General features: G+C 41.3%; 1 protein-coding gene across 4 annotated transcripts in view; it reads left to right on the top strand.

Annotated features, from left to right (window-relative positions):
• OSBPL5 (oxysterol binding protein like 5) overlaps positions 1–26,004 on the top strand; it is a 170,480-nt gene that overhangs the window by 100,564 nt on the left and 43,912 nt on the right. For 2 of the 4 annotated variants that reach the window (XM_079308388.1, XM_079308386.1), the window contains exons 2-5: positions 9,273–9,429; positions 15,465–15,538; positions 16,581–16,643; positions 25,485–25,565. In XM_079308388.1, coding sequence (XP_079164514.1) covers positions 9,273–9,429; positions 15,465–15,538; positions 16,581–16,643; positions 25,485–25,565 — 375 coding nt within the window. The remainder of the gene's footprint in view (positions 1–9,272; positions 9,430–15,464; positions 15,539–16,580; positions 16,644–25,484; positions 25,566–26,004) is intronic. The other 2 variants (XM_079308389.1, XM_079308387.1) reach the window with 1 other exon arrangement.

Here is a 26,004-nt window from a genome sequence, read left to right as displayed (position 1 = left end):
TCTGTAAACATCCTTTCCTGCCACTGCCTTTGCCTTAGTGCTGTGGCAAAGTTTTCCTTGGAGCCCAAATCTGGGAATGGCTCAACAGACTTGAAGTAGGAAATTATCTTGGTTTACTTTGTTACAAGGGGGCAATATTTCACAGACAAGGGAATAATGTTGGATGATGCCTCTCAAGCATGAAAGCAGGTCTTCAAATTAGCTTGGTATTTCCTAGTAATTGTGTGGTGGGAATGTAGCCCCAAGGCACAATCTTTTCTAGACTTAATTTTATAAAGGCAGAGGTGAATATCGTAGAAAGCCATCAGTGAGGCTTGCAGTCATCTGTGTTTTTTGAAAATGTCATTAAAAGTAGGATCCTCCCATTAAAAGGGAATATGATCTCATTATGTGATTTGGATAGCAGGATGAGGCTATAATGTTGCTGTTGAATATGTTATTTTCAAAGGAAAATATCAATGCAAGAACTGACCTTGAAGATGTTGCCTACTTGCAAATGATGTAACTGTGCCCCTGTCCAAAGCAAAGTGTTCTTGTCGTGGCTTTAAATCTCCAATAGCTTTAGCTAAAGCAACTAAATTACTGTCTTATTTATGTTTCTGTGTGCTTGATACCCTGAGTTTATCCCAAATCTTGTCAGCCCCTGCAGGAGTGGGGATGGAAGGTCCCATGTGGCAGGAGCTCCCTCTCCCCAAAGCCTGTTGTGGTGATTCCATCAGGGTGGCCCTTCCCACAGCCTGAGGTACCTCTAGAAAAAATGGGTTATTAGAAAGCTGTTCTCTTAGATATTTGGCTACAGTTTAAAAGGATTGTGTGGGAGGTCATTGGAGGGTGTGCTAACAGCACACATAAAAACTTCAGGGCATGATGGGAGTGGGATAGCCATTCCTCAAGCCACATGTGCTGTGTGAGTTATGGATAGTTACTGGAAAGCTCAATGTGTCAAAGGTGGATGTGGTTTACCATTATGTAATTAATTAATGCTGTTCATGGGACTTGGAGACTTGCTCCCTGAAATGCCTGGGCTTGGGGATGTGTTCATTTACCATTATGTAATTAATTAATGCTGTTCATGGGACTTGGAGACTTGCTCCCTGAAATGCCTGGGCTTGGGGATGTGTTCACAGCTGGCCTCAAATGAAAACTGTCACTGGTAGATGAGATGTGGATGTCATTAACCACAAGGAAAAGGAAGCAGAACACTTCCAATCTGCTTTGAGGTGGAGAGCTTTTAGTTATATGTCCAATATTTTCATTCAAGAGTCATCTGTACTTCAAGTGAAATGTAGTGGTAGCTTATATCTGAACAAGCTTGAACAAATAGCAGGCACCAGCATAGATTTCAGAATGAACTGGCCATTTGGTTTGATTGTTTGATTTCTCAGACATCATTTCTAGCCTGCCTGGCATGCCTTCCTTGTAGCCCATGCTGTTTGCACTACTCCAGCTACCTGTCTCAAGGGTAAATTGTGTGTATTCTGTGTTAACTGTATCTCTAAGAGCCTCCTGAGCTCACTGCTGAGGCAGCTGGGAATGCTTGTGTCATCTCTGTGAAACTTTCAATTAAAGATGTATGGAAGTATTTCTAGATGAACAGAAATGTAGAGGCAGAGATCCGGTTTCCTGAGTTTGTCTCAACTGGAGTTTCTTAGCTAGTTTGTTATGAGCACTGCATCAGGAGATGAGTTGTGATCTGTGATGGCACATTTCTTCCTATACACTGCACAAGTGCTTGGTTCTACATTATATTTTGGTGGGGAGTCTTTGCTAGTCTGAGTTTTGTCTTTCTTTTCCTGCTTAAAAGAATGCTGATGAGAGATATCGGTAACAAATAATGGTGAGCTTTAAATAAAAATCCAGTAAGATGGGTAAGGTGCTTGGTATATACTTAACAGGTGTGATTTATCTCTTAAGTTGAAAATATTAGAACATGGGATTAAAGAGTTGAAGAGGATTCCAAGAAAGCACCTCATCTTCCTGCATAGATTGGTGCTTCAAGAAAATGCCTTTGCAGGAGCTATATTGAATTGAGATGCCTTCAGGAACTGGGGGCTAAAGGAGATTATGCAAAGTATGATTTACTGAAAATAAAGTGAGAGACTGAGATAAAAAGATCTGCAGGAAAGGTTCTCACTCCTATTTCTCACTGAATGCTGGAGCCTCTCTCATCATTCTGGTAGTGTGGGTTAGACCTTCAATTCTTCATGCACCTGTCATTACCAAGGAAATAATTAATGTTGATGTACTAGTTGTAATTACAGCAAGTGAGGTATGATCTGTGCAGTTAACAAGGGGAAAGAGGAGTGAAATGCTAAGTCAGGAGAAGCTCCTCAGTGCTAGTGGGAAATTTAATATGCTTTGTTAAATTAATAGCCTTTGCATAACAATCAATTTACAGTTTAAAGGCCAGAGGAGGTGGATGTAAAAATCATTAAGCATTCATTTCAGCAACCCAGTCGATATTCTTAGCTGGAAAAAATCGCCAGTGCAATGTTTACAGAGTCAGTTGCATCTGTTTTAAGAAAAAAAGCAAATTACACAAGGCTTGTGTGTATGGTGCTTATTGCAGTGCCCTTTTCTAAGCCAAAGGGTTGCAGTGATCCCTTTCCCAAACACAGCATGGCTTTAGTGATGGTCTTGGCTCACAGATGTTTATCCAAACCAGTGATGATTCTGAAATTTTCCTACATGTCAAATAAAAATGCTTTGCCCTGTGTGACCCTACCTTGAAATTTCTAAGTCCTCTTTTAGATAGGGATCCCAAGGAAGAACAACCTGGGATGGTTTTTTTCTCAGTGTAGGCATTCAGGGCCTGTTTTTGCCTGCAGTTGTTCTGTTTGTAGTCTTTGTACATAATGCTCACCCTAGAGGGAGATTAGTTGTAAGAAGATTATGCATCTGAGTGCTGTTGGTGTGCCTGAAGCTGGAAATGTTCTGGTGTATACAAAGAAAACATTAATCAAGACATCTTACAGAGAATTAAGGGAGGAAATAGTTTTGTCCCCTGATTACTATGTGAATTTCACTGCCCAGTGCAGGAAAAGGCAGGGAGAGAGGCAGGAGGTGATAGAAAGAGGTTATTCTTCTGTTCTCAGAGAAAACAAGGGCAGATTGCTGGCGTGGCTGTGGCAGGCAACTTCCACAACAACAGCACAAGGGAGGCAGCTCTAAGGACTCTGCAGGACATGAGAGCTTTGAGTTAGATTGTAGGGACAAACTAGCCATGCTCCTGAGCTTGCCAAAGCAGCTGAGAGAAATCTGTTGCATACAATCTTAACAAAGCCCATCCCTTTGTTGCAGATGGGTGTCTGCAGCAACACACATTACTTGATTTTCCAGCCTGGGCTGATTGTCAAGCTGGGCAGTGTGGCAATGCATGAAATCAGAGCACTCCTGCAGTACCACTGGTGAGGAGAGGGCCCCTTGCCTGCACCACAGAGAAGCAGCTGACCCTCAATAATTAAGGGTACAGAGAACAACTGACACCTGCTCTGAAGCTCCATTGCTTCAGTTTCCAACTAAACAGCACAAGAACCTAAAACATTCAGTGTCAGCTGCAATATGTGTGTTTTGCCATTTTTCTAATCAGCAAACATGAATTAAGTAGAGAAAAAATTGCCTGCACCATCATTTTTCACTGTTTCAGGTTTTATTTAACTGTTTGGGGGTTGGTTGTCCAATTATCTGTCTTATTAATAGGCATTTTTGGGAATAGCCTTCAAAAACAGATTTCACAGACTTCCTGAATTGATTGTGGTTCTTCAGCTGTTGTAAATCACCAGCACACCACTGAACTAATAATTTACCCTTATTAAGGATCTGTGCTGCTGCTTTTCCTTATGAATACATAGAACTGCTAACAATTTGCCTTCTCATTTCATTCATGAATTTTTACCTTCTCAGGGTTAATCGGATCAGGAAATGTCAGTATCTTTAGATCTAATTTTCCCTATTGATGCAGGTTTTGGAGTGAATGACTGCTTTGAATTCAAAATACGATTTCATTTATTTTCTGGGAAATACTTAGTGACCAGAAAAAGAGAAGGTTGTTTGAAACAAGCTTTGAATAAATTAAGAGCCCCCTCTAACTAGCACAGCCTTCTTGACTATATAAAACCCCTAATTAACTATTTATAGAGAAGTACATATTTCCAATCTATTTTAAGATCTTTAAATGAGAGTAGGCAAACCAACCTACCCACAAGTTTGCAGAGGGTACTGACAACATAATATCTGCACAGTGTTTAGTTGTGTGGTCATTATATATCAGGAACTTTGAAAATTTAAAGAAGGAGCCAGGAAAATTCCTTTCCCAGAAGCTTCAAGCCTGATGTTATCTTCCCAGTGAGCAGAAAAGGCCCTGGATGCAGAACAGGTGTGTGTGAAAGGCATCTCTGCACCAACAGTGACCATCTTTAAGTGTTCTACTCACTGCCTTCATCCAAAATGGGTCCAGTCCCAGAAGAGGAGAGCAATGGCAGTTCCCATTTGCTTTAATAGCACCACCAGGTTTGCTGCTGAAGTAACTTTTATTCTTGTGCCATTGCTCTTCATTGGCTGTTCCTGAAGTTACCTGGGTGGGGGAAAGTCCCATTGTGCTGTTGCACCCTGTTTACTACTTTCATTTGTCCTGTGCTTCATGGGACTTTGACATATACATCTCTTCTGCAGTATTTTGCATTTTTAAAAGATAAAGAGATCTCAAAGACAGGGTTAGTAAGAAATTTATTTCTTCCTGCTGAATTATTTATTCCTTTTTAAGCTCTGGTGAACAGCTCATATTTAATAGCCCATTACTGCTTAAAGAGCTGTGGACACAAAAGGAGCAATCCTGAAAAGTATTGGGTTTAGTGGCTCTGTCAATACTCTCTGTATTACCTTTCCTTCATTTTTATGATCAAGAGCACAGAATGGAGGGACAAAAATTACCTGAGCTGCAAACTTTAGGGCACTTTAATCTACCAAGACTGACAACCAGGTAAATTCATGCAGGAGCTAGAATTAATGTTTTTCATTATAAGGTTATTTTCCTAAATGACTGTATGGATTCTGCACCAGTTGGCATCTTCAAATTAAGGCATGTTGTCTTTCTAGGACAATTCTTCATCTCACCTGCTGGATTTGGAGGAAATGCTGCAGCAGTGGGTGACATTTCTTGCTTTTCTTACTGTTATGTAAGTGTTTTGATGACAGAATGGCAATTTTTTGCCTTCTGCAATTCTGGCCCAATTCTGATTTTTACCTTCTCTCTATTCCATAAACCCCCACAGAACTGATTTCCTTGAAGCTTTTGCCATATCCTGAAGCAATCTCCAAAATACTCATTTAGAAGTAGGTTTGGGTTTCAGAACAATAGTGTTGTCTTCAAATCAGCCATGAAAGATTTGAGGCTCTAAATCATTCATGTCTAGAAGTCCCTCTTCTGATGTTGCTTGTTTCTTAGCAGATACTTCATCAACACTCAAGTTTTCTATTTTTTCTGAATTATTTAGGTGTCTAAAGAGCCCTCTTATGAAAAGCAATGAACACACCTCCCACTTTCCTGTTACATCCCTTTGGAAAATTGTCTCACACATCTACTGTTCATCTTCCCCTACAGCTTTCATGAGCTTTGTTATTTGAAACCAGCTTGGGCAGTCAGACCTTTATGGACAGATATAAGAAGTAGTTTTCTGAGTAAGTGAGTAAATGAGGCCTCAATTTCCTATGGATTTGTGGCTTATATGGGATTCACTGATATTTGGTAATAGCTAGGTTCAGAAGACAGCTTTACAGTTTCTCTCATTTCTTTAGCCATTGATCTTTTAAGAAACTAATATTTTCAAGTTTTCTAATGTCTGCTGGAGTTCCATGACTTTTTCAAATGATACAAAAGGAGTTGGGAGGGAGGATGAAATAGGATAGATGGAGATGCAGACACACACAGTGATGTATTTTGGAAACCAAACCAAATATTTCAGGTTTATTGTAGAATCTTAATAATATGGATTACATTTTCTCCAGACAAGGAAAAGAAATGACTGATATATTAAGAAAACCCAAAATACAAAGAGTAAAAGGTCTGGTTTTATTATTTGTGCTACATAAGAGCCTGTCTGGATGAGGATCAAATATATCTTATGTAGCTATCTTTGAGAAACAAGCCAGAAAACACCATGCTGGTGGCACTATGTGTTGCACAGGTGTGTGTGAGGCAGACAGATGTGTCTCTGCTGCTGCTTCACAGGGAACTTCAGTCACTGGGGGTCTTCTGCCAAAAAACACCAATTAAGAGGAAACTTACTGAAATTGATCTGTGTGGTCAAAAAGAGATGAGCTGCTGCCACAAGTTTGTATGAAGATATGTAAGAGAGAAGCCAGACCTGGGAAAAGTCTTTTTCCTTTGTTACTGGCTGTTCCCAGTTGAACAAGGCATCCAGATTTTTCTGCCATCAAGCTGGTGGCTTAAATAATTGTGGCAATGAGAGAGCATCAGCACAGTAATTCTGACATTTATCCTGTGGTTAAATAGTGTGAAATAGTAAGTGAGGAAAACATCAGTGTATGGGTCTCTCTGCATAGTAAACAGAGCAACAGTTGAAAGAAATTGTGTTTTGGGGTTTTGCTGCTGACACCAGTGTGAGCTGGATGGCAGTTCTTCACTTGATGCCTTTTTCCAGGCATCACACTGACACAGCTCTTGGTATTGCTGAGAGAAAATGATGATGGACACAGCCTTTCTGTTGCCCTGTCAGGTCATAAGAATTGATGGATAGATGTTTTATGTTTGTAACCTGTTCTCCAGCCTGCTTGCACTGGGTGGGCCTGGGATTTCTGAATGCCTTCCTGCATGATTGGCACAGCCTCACCAGGTCCCTGCTTTTTGGAGAAAATATCCCACTCATCTGCTTTTGTTCTGAGCCACTTAGGAGCAGTTCTAGAGGTAGAGAGTTGAGACTGCCTTTCTGGGAACAAGGCAAAAAATAGCTCACTGTTAGCATTCCAAACCCAGCTATTTAGACCTGGATTATTTTTAAATACTTTGCTTTCAGACACATAGCTGGCTGTGTTTTCCTCCTCTCTCTCTTTATTTTTTTAAAGTTAGCAGTTAAGTTTTGTGTCTTCTCCCTACCCAGCTGTATGTAATCATGAGTTTCTAAGCAAACAGAGGTTTATTTACATTGCTACCTTAGCATGTTATCTGCTGCCTCAGAGATGCCATTGGCTGCAGTGGGAATCTGAATATTACATATTTGGAATATTCTGCAATATGGATATGATATTTGAGCCTGGACATGTCTGCAGGGTGGTTTCCAGGGCAGTTGAGTTGACAGGAGGCAGGGCAGCAGCAAGTGGAAAGCTGCAACCACCCCACTGCACCTGGCTGCCATCATCAGCCTGAAACACTGTCCTGCAGTGTGCATGTCCTGGAGCTCAGGTGCAAAGCCTCTCACCAAGAGCTGTGTGAAGGGCTTGCAGGGAAGCTCTGCTGCTCAGAGTGTGCTGTCTTACACCATTTTATGGTGGGGTCCACGCTGACACACTTTGGAGTTCTTGGCATCACTTCAGAGACCTTGTTTAATTCTCTTGGATGATGCAGATCCAACAGGGGACACACATCCCCTTCAAATGGCATCTACTAGCCCGGGGGAGTCCCATTATTGGGCTAGCCCCACCTGCTACCCATTAGCCTGTTGTTGGATGTCACAGACCCTGGTGTCTCCCACATCCCATGGTGAGCTGGGTTCAGGAAGACCTGCTGCTCAAAGTGGTTTTGGTAATCCCTGCATATTGCTGGAGTCCAGCCTGGTTTAGATCAAATTGAGCTCTTGGGCCTTCTCTTGCAGGAAAGAAGAAGATTCTCTCTTACCTTCTGTATAGCTGCTAGTTTATAAAACTGATGCAGTCTGCTGGGCAAATAAATTTTTACAAATTGCAAAACCTGAAATATTGGGCCTGTCATCTACAGGGATTTGCAGGGCAGGTGGAGGTACAGAGCCCAGAAAAAACACCGTGGGGGGGGGACTTCCTCACACTGCGACACAGTCATGAAATTCAGACTCAGCTAGTGTCTTGGCTGTGAAGGCTGAGCTCCAAGAGGCTATTGAAGGTTCCCCATGAGATTGGAGCATTTGAACAGCACAAACAGAGGGAGCAGGAAGGGAGGTCAGAGTCTTCTAGCCTTTTACCAGCCCATTGCCCATCTGTGCCATGAGGGTCACCGTAGCAGCATGTTGGTCCTGTCATTCCAAACTGCACTGTGACTCTGGGTAACCTTTTCTTCTTTGTTTTCACAGCAGCCTGAAAGGGATGGGAAATTTTGGAGATGCTTTTCAGGAAACACATACTATCCTTAAAGGGTTTTCCTTACCTCAGTCCCCAAGAGAAGCAGCAGACCTGGTTAGGAATGCCCCCCCAAAAGCTGGGTTAGCACTTCTTACTGCTATCCAGAGCCCTGCCTCTGGCTCTACATGGGGAGAGAATAAAGCCTGTAACTCAGGAAGGAGACAGTCATAGTATCTGTTTATAAAGGGTAAGAAAGAACTGCTTGTTGGATGGGGATAAAAAACCCTTTAATTCCAGCCAGGATGGTCTAGTGCATTAGCCAAGTGGTGGTAAAGAGCAAAGTGCCACCAGTACAGGGATGCAGGGAGGCTTTTGGGGACACAAATGCTCATCTTTACCCTCACAGAACAGCAGGGTTATCTTACTGATCAAACTGCAAGGCTGGTCTTAATGCTATTTTAAAGAAACCATAATCATTTTTATGTGCTGTAACTGGAAATTAGGGTGGGAGTGACTGGTGTGATCTCTTGCTGTTCCCTGCAGCCAGTGCAGCTGGTCTTCCTCCACGCAGCTCAGAGTAATGTTAATTTGTGTGGAGATGGTGTAACTCTGCTGACACCAATGGAATTGCATTTATGAGACTCAAAAGCCTTAAAAAAATAAGTAGTTTCAGGCACCGTGTACTGAATGCTAGCCACTGAATGGACCCAGTGAGTAGCTGTTATCCTGACAAATCTTTGTAGGCAGGAAGATGTTATATTGCCTGGATTCACTGTCCTGCTTCCCTACAGTTTACAAACACTGAGACTCAGAATATCAGTAATTGTATCTTCGAATTAATATAGTTTTGGCTTTTTTTCCCCATGCACAGCCTTCTGGCACTCTGTAAAAAGATCTGGCACACTGCATAGGATTAGGTGGCTTTGAAGCAGCGGAGCCATCTAGGTGTGAAAACATTGATTTCCTGTGTCTTGAAATTAACTGTAATCTCTGTCTTTCTTTTTCAGAAAACCCCCACAGCTCATGCCATGAAGGAGGAGAACTTCCTTCGTCGCAGGTTCTCCCTCTGTCCAGCCTCATCCACCCCTCAGAAGGTCGATCCTCGCAAGCTGACGCGCAACCTGTTCTTCGGCGCCGACAATGACATCTACCCTCTCAGCCCAGGTTGGTTTCTGGTGTGTCAGTGCACAAAGCAGCTGCCTCAGGTGCTTGACTGCAAGTAGGTATTTTAGCATGCTGCCAGGAAACAAAGAGAACCAAGAATGTGGAAGAGAAAGCTGCTGCAACACAGACAGGACTGGATCCCAGACATGATGGTGTTATTTTTCATTGCCATGGCATTAAGTGGAAGGGAGGGCATGAAAATGGGAAAACTGTAACTGTTTGAATGCTGCATGGCCTTACATTAAAAAAAATTACTGTAATGTTTTCAGGCACATCCACTTCAAGTCACTTGATGTGTTTCACCCTAAGCATTGGGCTTGCTTAAAATTTACTGTCCCCATTTGCAGATGTGTAATGGCAGGTTTCCCTGTTCAGATTTAGAGCCCAGGATAAATATTACAAGAACACCATTTCTGTGGTTAATGTTCTGTAAATATCTACAAGCAGTAAAAGTACAAGGAACTTGACAGGTTGCAATGAATGGCAGGCTGGCTTTAAGCATTCTCTTCACATCATTTTTTTTTTCAGCTTTGTATTTCCTAGCACCTTACTTGAAGGAGAAAGAGCTCATTTTATTGTTTCAGAATGTGTTGCTCACAGTAAACATTGAAGTCTTCCCTTGATTGCAGTCTGCAGGCAATGCTTCTGTACCATTCTGTAAACAAGTGCTTCAGGGGGCAGTCACAAGTTTCTAGAGCTGTCATCTGCAGCTGCCATGTCAGTGCTAAATAGTCAAATCTCACAGCATCATTGTGAGGTCTCAAAACACTGATATCTGGAGAAAGAACACAGCATCTGTCAAAAGGTTTCCCTGCTCATACAGAGGTAGCACCCAACAGACTCTCTGGGCTTTGCAGATGTAGTGCAGAACCAAGTCTGGATTTCCTAATTGTATTTAAGTGCAAAGGCTTCAAGGCCTCTGATTTTGCAGGTATTTTGTTTGTGAATGTCTGCTGTAAGGCAGTGGGGAGCCTATTTTCAGCAGTGCTGACTAATCCTGGCTGCCACTGAGGCTGCTGGAAACTTCAACAACCTTTCAGTAATCAAATTGAAAACAATTTAAAATGGGACACCTAAAATCTCATACATTTCAGACCTGGAGGGACTTCTGAACAGCTGACTGCCCATAAATACAGTCTGTACAAATGTGTGGCAAACAAATAGCTCACTTCTGCTCTCCTTGAGAGCTGAAGGGCTTATTTTTCAGCCTGTATTCATTTCCCATTGCTTTGAGGTGATGGAGAGCTATGGCTTAGAAGTTTGCCCCGTTCTTTCTTCAGTTCTTACCAGCATTTTTCTTATGAATGATGTTCTATTTGTCCAATTAATCAAACAACAAGATGAAATTTAGCAGCTATATTTTTAATAGCAGCAATTGTATACAAATGGATACAAGCAAAGTATATGAAATATTTGTGTATATACAAAATTTGGCAGTGAGTAATTTAACATAGTTGAGGTTTGAATAAAGCATAAGCAAAACTGACCGGGGGTACAGGGAGGGGTTCACCCTTTGTCCTGTACCAAACAATCAAACTAAAAATCTCACTTGTGTGTATATATATATGTATGTTAATACCTATTAATACAGAATGTTCTGGAAAACTCCTCCTAGTTTATTTTCCTAAAATCTACATCACTATGCTGTGTTGTGCATGCTCCATCAGTAGTTGGGGGGGACCTCCTCTCAGGGGCCTTTATTTCTGATGAAGGTTCTCGCTCTTCCTCATGTTTGCTGTGTGATCTTACAGGTAGTGCAAGCACACTAAACTTAGAGTTATATAGCTAAATATATGTTTCCACATCCAAGTGTCCAATGCCTGGAATCATCCCAATTTGTCCCATTCCAAGTTCGCAGCTTTTTATTTCTAGATGCTGTTATCAAACCTACATCCTTCTACTAATACTCTCAGCAAACACCTGGAGGATTTCATCTGCTTTGTTTAACCATTTCCTTCTATTTTTTCTCTTTTTTTTGTTTTGTAACAATTGACTACAATTTTCTATTGACATGAAGCAACAATTTTGCTAATATTGTTACAATTTAGTTAGCATGAATTGAATTTATCACAATTTTCAATGCTGAAAAAGTTACTGACTCCCTCACGTGGTATTTCAGTGCTGTAATATTTTAGAAACCAGGGAGAGTTGAGGGTTTCAGTGTGGAGGAGGTGGCTGGAAGAATTGTTCTCTTCCTCAGCTTCCCCCATTACCTTGTTTCTCCTGATTCCTGCTAGCAGCCTTTGCTGGGCTCAGCAGAGCAAGTGCCTCGAGCCACGATGGATCTGTTCTGCTGCACAGTTCATCCAGGTAACCTTCAGCACCAGTGTCAGGGAGGGCTGCAGCCCTCAGTATTGCAAAGGAAGAGCATAGGCTAAAGGATTTGTAAGGGAGAGAATATCCCTTTTAAACAAACAGAATTTACTGCTTCAGTCGGGGGATTTCTTGCAGAGAGTCTTGGGTTTTGTCTATTCTTACTCCTCTTTTACTCCTCTTATTTCTTTTCCCATCCCCATGGAGTTGCCTTGTCTCTTTGTTTTCCTCATACTTTCTGCAAGAAGGGCCTGCTATTCTTCATGTTCAGCTGCCATTCCCTATGGCAGGCTTTGCTTTCACTCCTTTGCTGCTGCTGCTTCCTTGTTTTCCTCTGAACCTCATGTGCTTCTCCCTACCTTCTCCTGTTCCTCTGAACAGTGCTGCTATCACCATAGATAAGCCACAGGTCTGTGTCCATAAGCTGCATCCCTTATTTCTCTGTTCTCTGTTTTTCTGTGTTGCTTTACATGAGCTTTCAGTTCTTGAGGTTTTTCCAGTGGTCTGTGTTTTGCTGTTTGAGCCCAGCAGGTTTCCTTTATGTGAGCACTGGGCTGGTTGTGTTGGGTGGGTGCAGTGATTTTCTGTCTGGAATCCAGTGGGTTGTGATGGGGCTGGAGCTGCAGGTCTCACTGCACCATCACCTAGGATTGACCCTCCAACAATGAAGATGTAAAAGTAAGTATCTCAGAGAGAAGGGATTCACAGACTTTACAACTCAGGAGAGCTACACCAGGGAGATTCAGTTCAGCAAGAGAATTTATTTTTTCTTAAAGGAAACATATGGGAAATGTGCAGAGGGCACTATCTGAAATAACACTTTGGACTTCTTGCCTTTTGCTTGCATACAAAAGTGCTAACAATTTTTGTAACTGAGAGAAGATTGAGTAAGATATTTTCTTTTTATAGGGAGCTTACAAATTAGAGAGACATGAATTCTTGTTACTTGTTTATGTCTGTCTTTCACTTAGCCACGAGGAGACAGAACCTTTCTCTATTTTCTATTTCAGAGGATAGGAAATTTATTGGTATAAAATTTTTTTACAGAATCTCTCTTTTTTATTAGGCTGCAAGGTCACACAGAGTCTTTAAATAAAAATTTAGATTAGCTGATCTGCATCCTGAGATGTACTTTGATAAATATGGGGATTTTCCTGTGAAGGATACATAGAACTACATTTCAGGTGTTCACATTGGGTCATGTGGCTGATATTTACAACAGAAATGGGTTTTATTTGCAATAGTTTTGTCACACATCAGAGCTTGTATTTCCTCTTGTAGTTTATCAGTCATGCTTGGTATTTAATTATTTTTAAAATGGAAAAGCAAATGCACCTGTAGGATTGATGCCCAGCAGAAAACCAAAGAATAGGAATGGTTACAGTTCTGAAAATGAACTAAATATTTAGTTTATCTGTGCATGACAATAATGGATAAAAAGAAAGTATCAGCAATTCTCTCTAGCCACAATACTGGACTGTTGGCTGTTTTCTTCACAATGTGATCAAGGCTGTTTCCATAAACACTACTAATTCTCTTCCCAAAATATTTTTTGTTATTTGGTGCAGAATATTCAGGCTACTTTGTGGAAAGCCCTTCTTTGTGTGCCCTGGTAGCAGCCAGCACTTTAAATTGTGACATTAATCTCTCTTTCTGCTGTGAGCATTATGTTTTCTTAACAAGGAGATAAATGTTTCAGCTTCTATAGCCAGCTCATGTTTAGCTCCTCTTATGTTTTTCTTTGGTTTCCTATTTATTTTCTCAGTGTGGCTGTGTCTGTTGTGCTCTGGCTGAAACTCTCTTCTGGGCTTTCTGTGCACTTAACAGTGTGCGTGGGAAGCTTTCGAGAAACTTCCACATCATTCCTATGAAGTTTGCTTTCCAAACAAGGGCTAGTCCTCTCCTTCTGCATGGCTGCAGCAGGGCTGCAGAAACAGCAAAGATAGCTCTCCTCTGAGAAACAGCCTTTCCCCCACAATTTCCAGTAAACTCACTATGTTTGACATAAGAAACTAGGAGATGTTGCTTCATGAACACACCTAATGAAGACTTGTAAAGGATGCAGTAAAAATGAAGAGTTGCATGTTCCTTTTTTTCCCCATGTTTTTGCTCTGTGAGCAGGATTGTCCAGAACCTCAGAAACAGGGAAAAATCTCATTGTTCAGGTTGCAAATCCTTTTAACTGCATTAGTGAGAGAAGGCAGAAATGTTTCACATCCAGGCTTTTTGTATGGCTGCAAGCTTGGAGTTAAGCTTTCTTTAAGAAATGAGACATAATAAAGAATGGATGTAATTCTGTTTTGCTAGTTAGACACCATTTCCTTGGAGCAGGCAGCAGCTGATTCCCATTAATTTTACTTGAACTTTTAGACCATATGTTACTTTCCCATACATGTGCAGAAAAAACTCTTCATGGGTAACAAGTGCAGCAGCTACATGCTTTATGAGTTTTTTTACTCTCCCTCTTCTCCTAGACCTGCTGTGACAGCATGGCCTTCTGTGGCTGGCTTTTCTAACAGTGCTCAGCTTCTTCAGTGGCTGCTCTATAATTCCAGGAGAAATTATGGTTCTGACACATCTATGACAGCTTCTGCTGACTTTGGGAGAATCGGGGTTTTCTCTTGGCGGTTTTGGATTTGGTGGTGTTTCCAGGGCTGGCCCACACATTGTTAGAAACATTTTCAACTGTTGCCATGTTTGCAGTGTGCTACAAATGGACCGTGTTTCACTGTCTTGGTGGTTCTTTACTGCATCCTGTATTCGGATGCTCTGCCAGTGATTCTGAGAAGAAAATGACATTGTAATTGGTTAACAGTGACTGTCTTGGCACTAAAAAACTAGTCTCATCAGATTCTATTTTTTGGCTTTCTTTTTTTTAACAGAAGCTCTATGCTTTCTTTTACTCTAAAGCCATGATTACATTTGGCCAAAAGAACAGTATTTATCATTATGTTTTATTGCTTGGACTAGAACTACACACACTAATGCCAGTATATGGTATATGCAAGTTTAGGGTATTTGAGTAGTGAATATATATTTCTACAATGATTGGAAAATGTCATAGTACTCATTTACTGCTCATTAATTTAAAATATTTCTTAATTTATCAAATAACTTGGTCAGAAGACATTGATCTCCTGCAAGTGTGTTGGGGGTTTTTTATTTTGTTTTACTAATTATGCCTAGATCCTCTTCTGTAATGATTTTGTGATCATGGCTATTATATGTCCAACAAAGCATACTATCAAGTGCATTGGTGAATAGTTGCCAGATACTGACCAAGGAGGATTGAATAGCTGCTTATTAACTAAATTGCATTTATCATTTGCACTGAACAAGGCATGGGATATGTAAGGAAAGAACAGACTGTGGTAATGTAATTAAAGACTGCATCATAATGCAGACACAGAAGGGAGCTGATTGAGGATGCATAAGCAACCTTATTTCTGGTTTTTTCCAGCTTTCAAATGCTGGACTTTGCAACCATCATGCTGGTTTTCCATGGTGTTTTGAGACCTTACTTTTGAGCAGTCTTGTTAGCCAAGCACGAGGATTGAGGCTATTTCAAATTCTACACAATCCCTCTCTGGGATCGTGGTGTGCTTGCTTTTGCTCATGATAACTTCCCTTGTGTGCTGTTAGCAGTAGCCTTTCTCAGGCCATGATGACCCATGGTTTTGCACAGAATTTCACTGGTTTTGAATCCCATTTTTTTCTTACAGGAAAAGATGTGGAAGGAAACAGCCCATCGGCACTGAAGGATGAGACACCACAGACTCCAAACTCCATTAGCAAGGTACTTTGGGATAGGGAACCATTCCCATTTCTTCTCAGGATGTTATGAATCGTTCTTACCCTTTTTTTAAAAAGTCATTGAGAAAGCTTCTCCCTCTGTTTCTGCAGGAACTGTGTGTACATATTTTGGGGGAAAGAAAATGAGTGGTTTTGCATGGTTGGGATGACAAGGAAGCCTGCACTTTCCTTTGGCTTGATTTCACCTACCACAGAAGAACCTGGTTTATTTGAGCCTCATTTGGCAGTGTAATTAGATATAAATAATTAGGGTTGAAAGGTTGATTTTGTCAGTAGAGTTGTCTCCTGCTGACAATTAGGCAATCATGAATCCTAATTGTTTTGCAAAAAAAACCCTGTAATATTTAGTGTAGTGCACAGCATCTGAAACAGTGAGTGGAGAGCCTGAGAGAGAGCTCTGGGAATTGGTGTAACAGAAGAGGAAGACAAACTAACCAACATTTCCAGAAGACAACTTTTCCATCCAGCCTGTTATGTTAGGGAGAGGTAAAACTGAATCTAAATTCTCTAGATCTCATTGCCCAGAACCTGCCTTTAGATCAAGAGTTGCAGAGTGCCAGAGTTTGATTTCCTGTAGAGATGGAATCAACCTTATAAATGAGATCTGGCTTTGAGATTCATGTGCAGCTTTTTTGGCTGCAGCTCCCTAACATGTTTCTGGAGGGTAACTTCTTATAGATGTCAGACCAGTTAATGAATTTTTAACTAAATTTGTTTTAAACCATGAAGCTATAAAATGCAAGTGGCACGAGCTGAAATGAAAATATAGCACAAATGAAACAGATGCAGACCAGTGATTTCTTGTGAGACACGAAAACAATCTGTGCATCTTCCAGTTGATTTCTCTGTGCTTGCCTGGAGCTTGCAGGTTGTTCTGCTGGGATGCCCTGGCAGGGGTCAGCACACGGAGATGATGATGATGATGAGAGGAGCTTTGGGAGTGTGCAACAAGGACTTGTGTACATGTCCTCTGTTATTGCTGGAACCTGGCAAGCTGCAAACCGATCTTGGTTTTGCTTTTTCAGGCAGGTTCCTCAAGGAAAATCAGCCTCCCACTTATCCTGTCAGTGGAGAAGCCCAAGGACCAGGTAACTGCATCCAGGGCTGTGTTTTAAAACTAGATGTTTTGCACGCCTTACATGGAGTGGTGTTGAATTTCCAATGACTTAGGATGTTAAAGAAGAAAGACTTTATCTGGACAGGACAGCTCAGAGCACTGAAATGCTGTCCAAAAGGGAGTTTGATGCAGGATGAACACAGGAATAGAAATGTATTTGAGAGGTTTCTGGGTGAGAGCATGGCTCAGCTGTGTTTTCCCAGCCTCCATGCCTTCCTTGCTATTCAATCTCCTACAGGTATGTTTTTGGAAGATTTGGGTGCCCACCTTGATTTCTGCCATGCTTTTGTGCATCTGGTCTCTCCTAGACAGTGCCAAGAGCAATTGTTAAGAAGAGTTAAGAGGAAATGCACAGCACAAAATAACTGCAGCAGATCTATGAATCAAAAGAAATGGGGCTCTGAACCTGGACACGAGCTTTGCTTTCACTAACCCAAGCTTTTGGTTCTACAATAGTCAAAATTGCTCTAAAACACCAGTTTTAGAACACTGAGACATGACACCAAAACACCAAACCTCAACTTGCCTATTCATTTGCAGTGTTGCAGGCAATTGCTTTGGCTGCTGAATGGGCCAGAGCTGGGTGTTTTTTCCTGCCTGAATATTCTGCTTAGATACATGATGTTTGATTCTGAGACTTCCCACCTCACTGGACCTGTGCTGTAGCACCTGTCATTCTCACTTCACTCTTCTTCACCTTGCTATGTTGTGCAGTACCTTGCTATCCTCCAGTCAAGAAACTTGCCTTGTGTCATGCTTTGCAATGACAGTAGGGAGTCCTTATTGTGAAATGTCTTTTTACTTAAAAATTCAGACAAACTGGTGGTCAGTTTGTTTAATATATAATCCTTCACATCCACTCAGCTCTAATGCCATAAAATAAAGCCTTACTGTCACTTTCAGAACTGTAAGTAGGGATCTGTCATACTATTTCAGTTTAAAAATAAATAGTGATTCCACCTACTTGAACCAAAGGGAGAAGTGTGCTCTAATTGAGTCATATTTAGATTCCTGATAGCAGGGAGGGAATAACTGCTAGAGACTGGACTGTAGAGTGTGCTAGTTTAATTAATGGATTAAAAAGTAAATGCTACATGTTACAGATCCATGTCATGGATATTTGCCCTTCTTTTGGTACAGTGGATATGAAAAACCTTGTTGTAAATCAGTGTAAATCTTTCAGCAGCACTATTTTGAGGTACCACAGCACATTAACTACTTTCAGTCAGTAATAAGAAGGAAAGGAAAGCCAGTCAAGTGATTCGATCCCTGGACTGGGGTTTGGGGAACCTCCAATTCCCAGCTCTGCCTTGGATTCCCTGCATTGTCAAGGCACATTAATTGTGTCTGTGTTTCACATCTTCATCAGTGAGGTGGAAACAGTTCTGCATTTCATTCATCCAGGCCATGTTCTCATTGCATGATGGAGAAGGCTGCAGGTTGCCCAAGTTAGCAGAGGGAATGTGGCATGAAAACCCAATAAATGTCTGTGAACTTGTGAGCTGTGAAGACTTTTAACTGCAACCACACTGCCCTGTGCTCGTGGGTGGGCTGCTCTCTCTGAGGTGTGAACACATCCCAGTTGTCCTGTCTGTACAGACAGTCAAATATTTGATACTGGAACATTTGCTTTCAATGTGTTTGTGTGGTTCTTGGCACTATATATATTTGTAATTTCAGCTGTGGCTTCTTGACCCACATTTTATTGGAACATATTTAAGGCACAGTTTAACTACATATTATGTTGGTAACTTTCTGCAGCACGTTTTCTCCTGTTTAATTTTTTTAAGTGGAGTCTCTTTCATCTCCTTTTTCTAAGGGAAAAAAATATTAGCTTACTTATTTCAGATTGTTTCTCATATTAGTTTCTCTCTGGTTTAGAGCCCTTTTTCCTCATTTTCTGGGATGAGGGCTCATACCTGGGGTGTGAAAGTATCATCAAACTGTCTCTAAGCCTCAGGCTTGTCTCTGCAACCAGGTTAGAGTTAGCACACACCTGATGGTGACAGGAGGTGCCTTTCTTCTGCTTTGTGCCTCATTTGATGCTGTTAGAGTCCTCTGAGGCACCTTTTATTGCAGTATGCAGTGCTGCATGTTCTCTTTCTTTCTTTCCTGTGCTTGCCTATTAATTCTACTGGCTAGAGAGCATCTGAAGTCTCTGGATATGCATGCAGGGCCACAAAGAATTTAGGTAGGTTTTCAGGGATAGTCAGAAAAATCCTGAAGCTGAAGCTCAGTGGTGCTTCACTGTTTCCAGTCCCTTGCTAATGCTGCAATGAAGTCTATGAAATTGTAGGAGTGCAGCTGTTTGCATGCACAGTTATGTGATGTATTGGAAGGCAAAGCATTGTGAATGAGTTTTCCCACATGCCCAAATTATTCACATCTTTATTGTGTGATTTGTAATCAGAATTTTGAATGTGACTGTTAGAAATTTATTTTAGCTGCACAGTGGTTTGAAACTGCACATACTGATCACTTGAGATTTAAGTTACAGCTCCCATACTGTCTCAAGCTCACCCTGCTTAAACTATGAATCATGCTCCTGACCTCTGAGGTAATTCCAGTCATGGTTACACTTGAGACTAACACAGAAAATCATTTACAAATATAGCAATTCACAAGGGTACCTTTTCCTCTGTTCTCCCTTAGCCAGCAAACCAAGGAATTGTTTGACAGACAGATCCAGATACTGCAGGAATCCCCTTGGAAAGACTTAGGTGTGAAACATCCCCTCTGTGTGTTAAGAACAGCTTAATGGGAGATTCTGGCCCTTCCATGTGGTGGCTGTGCTCAGCTGACCCCTTGCTGTCTTTTCTTTGCCATACTTCATGCTCTCCATATTGTGGATGGAATTATTTAGGAGCCAGTTGTCTCTATGAACACTTACAGTCAGTTCCTGTGCCCTGGCTCAGCATACTTTGCTTCTTCAATACCACATGCAGAACTTTAGGGTAGTCACAGTAGTCCACAAGGGTTTTGCAGCTGATTTCAGCTGAGCAGAGATGTAGCCTGGAGTATCCTGGGAAAATCAGCATGAAGAGGGGTGGGATTTAGCAGGTGAAATGGAAAACATGGAGCATCCCTAACTTGTGTAGCTACATACAAGCCTTGAAAACACCCAGGTGCCTCAGAGAGGAGGATGTAGACAGTAGTCACTCAAAGTTGATAACTTTGGGTAAGCCACAGAAATGCAAACATGTCAGCATAGGTCACTGGTGCTTGAAATTCCTAAATCTGTATTTTCTGACAAGGAAGGTGAGGGCAAACAGAGGTGCTGGAATCGAAATTATTTATTAAACAATTTAGCATAATTGCAGATCCAATTGTTTTTCATTGCTGATTTTGTTTGTTTAAACTCAGCCTAGGGGCAAAAGCTGTGCCTATAACTGGAGGGGAAATCAAAACTGCTTCAGCTTTCTGCTGGCACTAAGTCTATGACAGTCATGTGAAACAGCATCTTTCTCAGTGTCCAACTTCCCATCTTGCCTCAAATGTTCTTTGAATATTCTGACCTTGCAGTTAAATGATCAAATAGAAATGCTGTGAGGTCTGAGAGTTTTCTTTATTTACCATAATTTGATGTAATGGAGCCAAGGATTCCACTAAACACTGCTATAACTTGATATTTGAAGTTGCTTGGATGGCTGAATTTCACCAATTATTTTCCCCAGATGCTGCTGTCATGTCAACTGTTTATTATACAGACTTTTCCGTTTGTGCTAATCATTGTGCTATTTCAGAGTTGTAAACACAGTCGCTGTATCTTTGTAACATTGTTGAAATGAGAGGGATCATTATGTTTTTGGGGTTTTTTCCAACTGGAAAATTTTAGTTGAAGATTATTCAGCTTGCTGTAAAGAAACTTATCAGTTGAAGAGTAATTTTTTTCTACTACAAAGGTTGTTTGTCAGTAAGAATCATTTCACTGACTCTACTGTGCTTTGGATGAACTGTTAATTCACAACAAAAATAAACAGTTTTCAAAAGGAACTGCTTATAAAACCAAAATTGCTTTCATTTGGTTTAGATATCTGTGAATATTCACATGAGTAACAAGGAGTTTGTCAGTTGTTATGTCAAACCTAGCTTTTCCATAGTTTTTATACTGCTTAAACAACTTCTATTTCATTTATTTTATTTCTGTGTGATCACAATTTGTAGCAATTCTATGTGAAAAAGATACTGGAGAAATTACATCTGACCAAGGACATGTCACTGATTTTGTGAAGCATAACTTATGACCCCAGCTCCTTTTGTTCTGCCTTCAAATTCCCATCTGGTCTTGTCTTTCTCTCTCTTGGATGCAAAGAAGACGAAAGGGCAACTTGTAAGCTGTCACTGCTGTTACCATGCAGAGCACAGCTTGAGAATGACTTTTTTGAAATGTTTCTGATTTGGAATGATTCTGGCTGTTGTGCAGCAAGGATTGCTAGTGCTAAGTAACAGGATATTCCTCTTGCTGTTGTCTTAGGCATGGCTGGCATCCCCCACACAGGAGTTGATTACAGGCTGCTTTGCTGTGAAGTTATTTGGTTCCTCTTGGAAATGAAGTCACCAAAAATGTCACTGGATCAGAATAGCACTATTGTAAGGGCTCTGCATGCTCTCTTACAAAGCCTGGCAGAAGTGTTAGGGTATTGTGATGACTGCTAACAATCAGCAGTGAATCTCCAGAGCTCTTTGACTGAGATGAAAGGGAACAGAAACTTAACTGGGATAAAAAATATGGTTTTGAGTACAGTACAGCCCATTGTCAGCAGCGAGGTCATCACTCAGTCCTGAAAAGGGCAGGTTTGATTAGAGAACTGAAAAGGAACAACAATTTCTTCTCCCTGCGAGTGCTGCATGCTCTGGGGAAAGTTTTTGGCATATTAACAGACTTCCCTTTTTATGAGAGCCAGTATATGGAAAGCCTACTTTCTGGTCTCTTATTAGAATACTCCAGTGGGCTTTTTCTTTCTTTAAAAAGGGCACAAATTCCTTATTTCCCCATTGTACAAAGTCTCATCTGTGGCCAATGTTGTTCACATGTTGCTGCAGAGAGCAGGAGCCAGATTCTGATACCCTGTACAAGCATTATCCCAGTGTCCTTGGAAGACATGCTGTGGTGACAAATGGCTTCTCTTAGTTTTCTGCCAGGCTGAGAAAGGTAGAGCAGTAGAAAAACATCATTAAATGCTCTCAGTGTGTCTTAGCAATGTGAGACCCTGCTGTGTCTTGGGAATCTTTGGAGCTGACGGCCCAAATTTACTGAATCTTATGCGTGCTGCAAAGTACAATCAAAACCATTAAGACAGATTAATGCAAAAATATAAAATCATGTTCCTTCAACTCATTTAGCAGGTTAAACCTAGGGGAACTGTCATTACTATCCGCAGCATGGGGACCTGTGGTATGCTGTCCACAAAAAAAGTTAATGAAAAAGCAGGAACTTTAAACCCAGAAATACAATGCCTTTCACCCTGTAGAGCAGGAGATCACCAGTTTCCTTGCCAGCAAACTGCTGTTTGGGATCAGTGGTGCTGCATCCTCATATGCATAGCAAGAGTCCAAGTCAGGAGGGAGAAGCAATCAGTCTGCCTTGTTAAAAACTGACTGGGGACTGTCAGAAGTTATAGGTCAGGCACATCTGAAAGCTTGTCCATGACTCCTAGTTAAAACCATGGTTTAGTTATAGTAACATTTTCTGTCTCTTCATGAAGCATTTTGCAACCATCTTGGTATTGGTCACACAGTTGGTAGGTGCATCACAGTTTTGGGGACATAGAAGCACAGAAACTTATTTTCCCATGCCTAGAAATTGGGCAGTGAGTACCTATGCTACTGCTTCTTTCTCATCCATTCTCAAGCCTGTCTTGGTGGCCACCATCCTTGTGGCCTTTTGGTCTCCTTACAGGCTAGGTTCAGCATGTCCAGGTGTAGCCCAAACCTGTGGAAGGGAGTGAAGGAAGCAGCACAGTGTTTCAGGAGCCACTGCAGCATCCTCCAAAGCTTTTCATCCAGCTGCTTTATCTAAGTGAGAGACCAGTTTGAAATGGTTTCAGACAAGTTCCACTGTATTTATTGAGCCCCTAAAGGCTGTAGTGATGGCAGGGGAGATTACCCCTTTGTCAGCTGCTGTGTGCTGTGGTTTGATGGTGTGCACAGCAGGATTGGCTGGAATTGAGCACTGGTGTCTCTGGTCAGGGAGTCAGCTCTTCCAAAAAGTCAGAATCATGTGTGAACATACCAGGTTGGAACTCCTGTGCTTGCTCAACTCTTTTTAGTGTGACCCAGAGAGGCTCCAAGGAAGAAGTAGTTGGGGCTGGTGAAGCAGTGGAAGTGCCTCTGTCTGTGTCAGTGCAGGTTCCTCATCAGCAGCAGGTCTAGGCTCAGGTTTGCTGTGGTCATTGGAAGCCTTTCTGATTTCAGCTGCAAGCAAATCTCCCCAAGCCAAGTGAGTTTAGGGGCCAAAATTTCATTCTTTGTATAAGTGCTAAGATGTAGTTTTCTGTTTAACAAGCAACTGTAACTTGATTCAATTAGTTGAGCAAAAAGCATTCTTTGTATTCTGATGCTTTGCAGGCACCTGAGCAGTATTTCCTAGAATCTTATGAACATCTGTGCTTTTTCTGCCTCTCACAGTGGCTGATGAGAACTAGTACACAGTGTTTCTCTCTGTGTCTGATCTCTCAGGCTGGAGGGAGTGAAATTGCTAGTAAACAATTGGCTCATAGTTGTGTCTCAAGGACAGGACATTCTTCCTGCTAATTGGGAGAAAGGGGGAGAATTGTTTTGACCTATTTCAGAGGACACACGTCTCCAATCATGAAAGCATAATCTCCTAATAATTCTGAAGGATTCTTGCTCAGAGATATTTAGTCACTTGAAAATGTTTCTTTATAGAGAAAGGCTTATAGCTTATCTCCCAAATGTCTACTACTGCCCTTTGAAATGTGACAAAGACCCTGTGGGCACAGCTCTCTGCTCAGACATCATATCTGTGCGGTGGTCCTCACCATAAACATTGTGTTTTTACAGTAAAGTCTAAAGCTCTCTGATATGAATCAGAGCAAAGGCAGGCTTAGCTTTCTGTGAAAACAAAACTGGCAAACCTTGAATAGTTTTCAGGAGTCCAGGAGATGGCCTTTTCTTTGAGTGGATCCAAGTTCACTTATAAGCTAAACAGTCAGATCAGGGCTCTCACTGGCCTTTGTGTGTCATCATGGAGTTTTCATTTCTCTGTTTTTCAAGTATCATATGTAGTTTTGATTTTAGTAAAAGAGTACTACAAGGCAATGTGAGAACAAGTAACAGGTTCTACAGTGACTGTGGCTCTGTTGCAAATTGCACCTTCTGTCCCTGATTTCTAATTCTGCACCAACTGCAAGGATCTTTGCTCAGTTGAGCAGCCACCCTTCTCTCCCATTTTTGCTCCTGCCCCAGGCTCCAAGGCATAGCTGATGGCTTGTTTGCTGTGATCTCGTCATGCATTTCTGTGTTTTTCTCTAAGTCATGTGAAAAGGACTGATCTGGCTGTCATTAAACATTTCCCTGCTCACACTAATGTACAGCATAGTTTGTGGCTGTGGTAGCCTGAGAGATTTCTGTGTCACTGGGAGGGAAAAAGGAAGTGGGTCTGTTGAAACTGGAGGTACTGTGAAATTATTGCATCAATTTGTGACATAAAGGAGAGATATTCTGAGAGCCCAGTGGGTTTGTTTCACATCATAGCAGTGATTGGGAAATATATTTGATGTATTTTTTTCCTTAGTACAGCTCATTTTTGTGTCACACTCATTAAATCAAGGTGGCTGAGGGCTGAGCTTCTCTTACAAAATTGTCATGTGTGAGTGGGAGAGACAGTGCCTGACCCCAAAAGATGTCTGACCCCACAGTCTGAATGTATCAGACACATGAAAGATTGGAAGGAACAGAGCTGCAGAGAGAGAAAGCAACTTCCCCAAAGTCACATTAAAAGCAGCAGAGTCCAGACTGTTCCATCATTCTTTCACCACTAACCCTGCCCGGGTTTTGTACAATTTGCTGACAGAACCTTTCCAAATGGGGGTCCTCATTGTGAGCTGGGCTCTGGAGAGCTGCACTTTCTAAGCATCCTTTATTTTGGTAACAGTAATGCTGTCATTATGCCTAATGGAAGTAAAGCATTTCTACAGCCCATCAGCACAGTCATGAGATCAGGCTGTAGTTTCTGAAAGTGAATTTAAACAGCACTGACACTATCAAACATGATTGGAAGTGACTGGGTATATTTTGTGCTTCACTTGGCAAGGCCAAGATGAAGATGATTTCCTGTATTATCTGCAACATGATTAGGTCATTTATTGCCCACCCATGTTTTTGGGCATTTCAGTCAGTGCAACAGCCATTGCCAGTATCAAGTCTAGTTCTGGAAAATGTATAACAAATTCCCCATAAATTATGTTCTAGTAATTGAAATGCTTTCAGATCTGAACGAGTTGGGCAGTTTTCAGAATCAGATATAATTTCTTGGCTTTCTGTTTTGTTTTGTTGGGGTTTTTGTTCATTTTTTAAACCAAGATTAATGTATACATGGGAGAAACACAAAGAAAATTTAGTGGGGAATTTTCCAACTAGCCATGGGTAAAAAAAGGAAGTTTGGACTGCACTGCAGATATGCATTTTGTGCACCTGCTTCATGTTCCACTGCTGAAGTCCACAATCAGCTCTTTCATGGATTCCTAAAAGTTATAAACAACAGTTTATCAGAGCATAACTTGAACATCTTCATGTTAACACATTCTTATTTTCTTCCCTCCCTCTTTTTTTTTTTTTTTTTTTTTTTTAGATTGAATATAAGCTTTGCAATGGGTCTGACAAAGAGTGTGTGTCTCCCACAGCCAAATTCATGAAGAAGGAAACTCTGAAGGTATGTGAAAAGCAGACTGGTCACCATCAGCTGACTTGCTTTTAAAAAACAAATGGCACCTTCCAAACAAACCATTGGAAACAAGTCAGAGTCATTTCCCAAGACTCAGAGAAGCCTCTGAATCTTCTAGAAGTCATTATAGGCCAAGGACATTTGCAAGCTTTATATACAGGATTAGGTGATATGCTGCAAGCAGAACAGATCAGTGTAATTATTTCACTGTGTTTGTATGTTCTGGAGCCATTAGGCACCTCAAGAGGATTGTAATCCTTCACTGCTCTTTTTAGGACAGGCTTGCCTAGATTGCCTTTGCAATCTGAGCAAATTACTGAGTAGCTTGAACACTTGCTTGTCTACCAAACCAAAAATATAAGTGAATGAAATTTGATTTAGTTTCTTGAATTTGAGGGGTGAGGAAGACTTGGTATCCAGCCTCTTT

The sequence above is a fragment of the Erithacus rubecula genome, assembly GCF_903797595.1.
Source record: "Erithacus rubecula genome assembly, chromosome: 6".
Taxonomy (NCBI): Eukaryota; Metazoa; Chordata; class Aves; order Passeriformes; family Muscicapidae; genus Erithacus; species Erithacus rubecula.
Note: the sequence above shows the minus strand (reverse complement) of the source record. Positions and strands in the feature narration are given on the sequence as shown.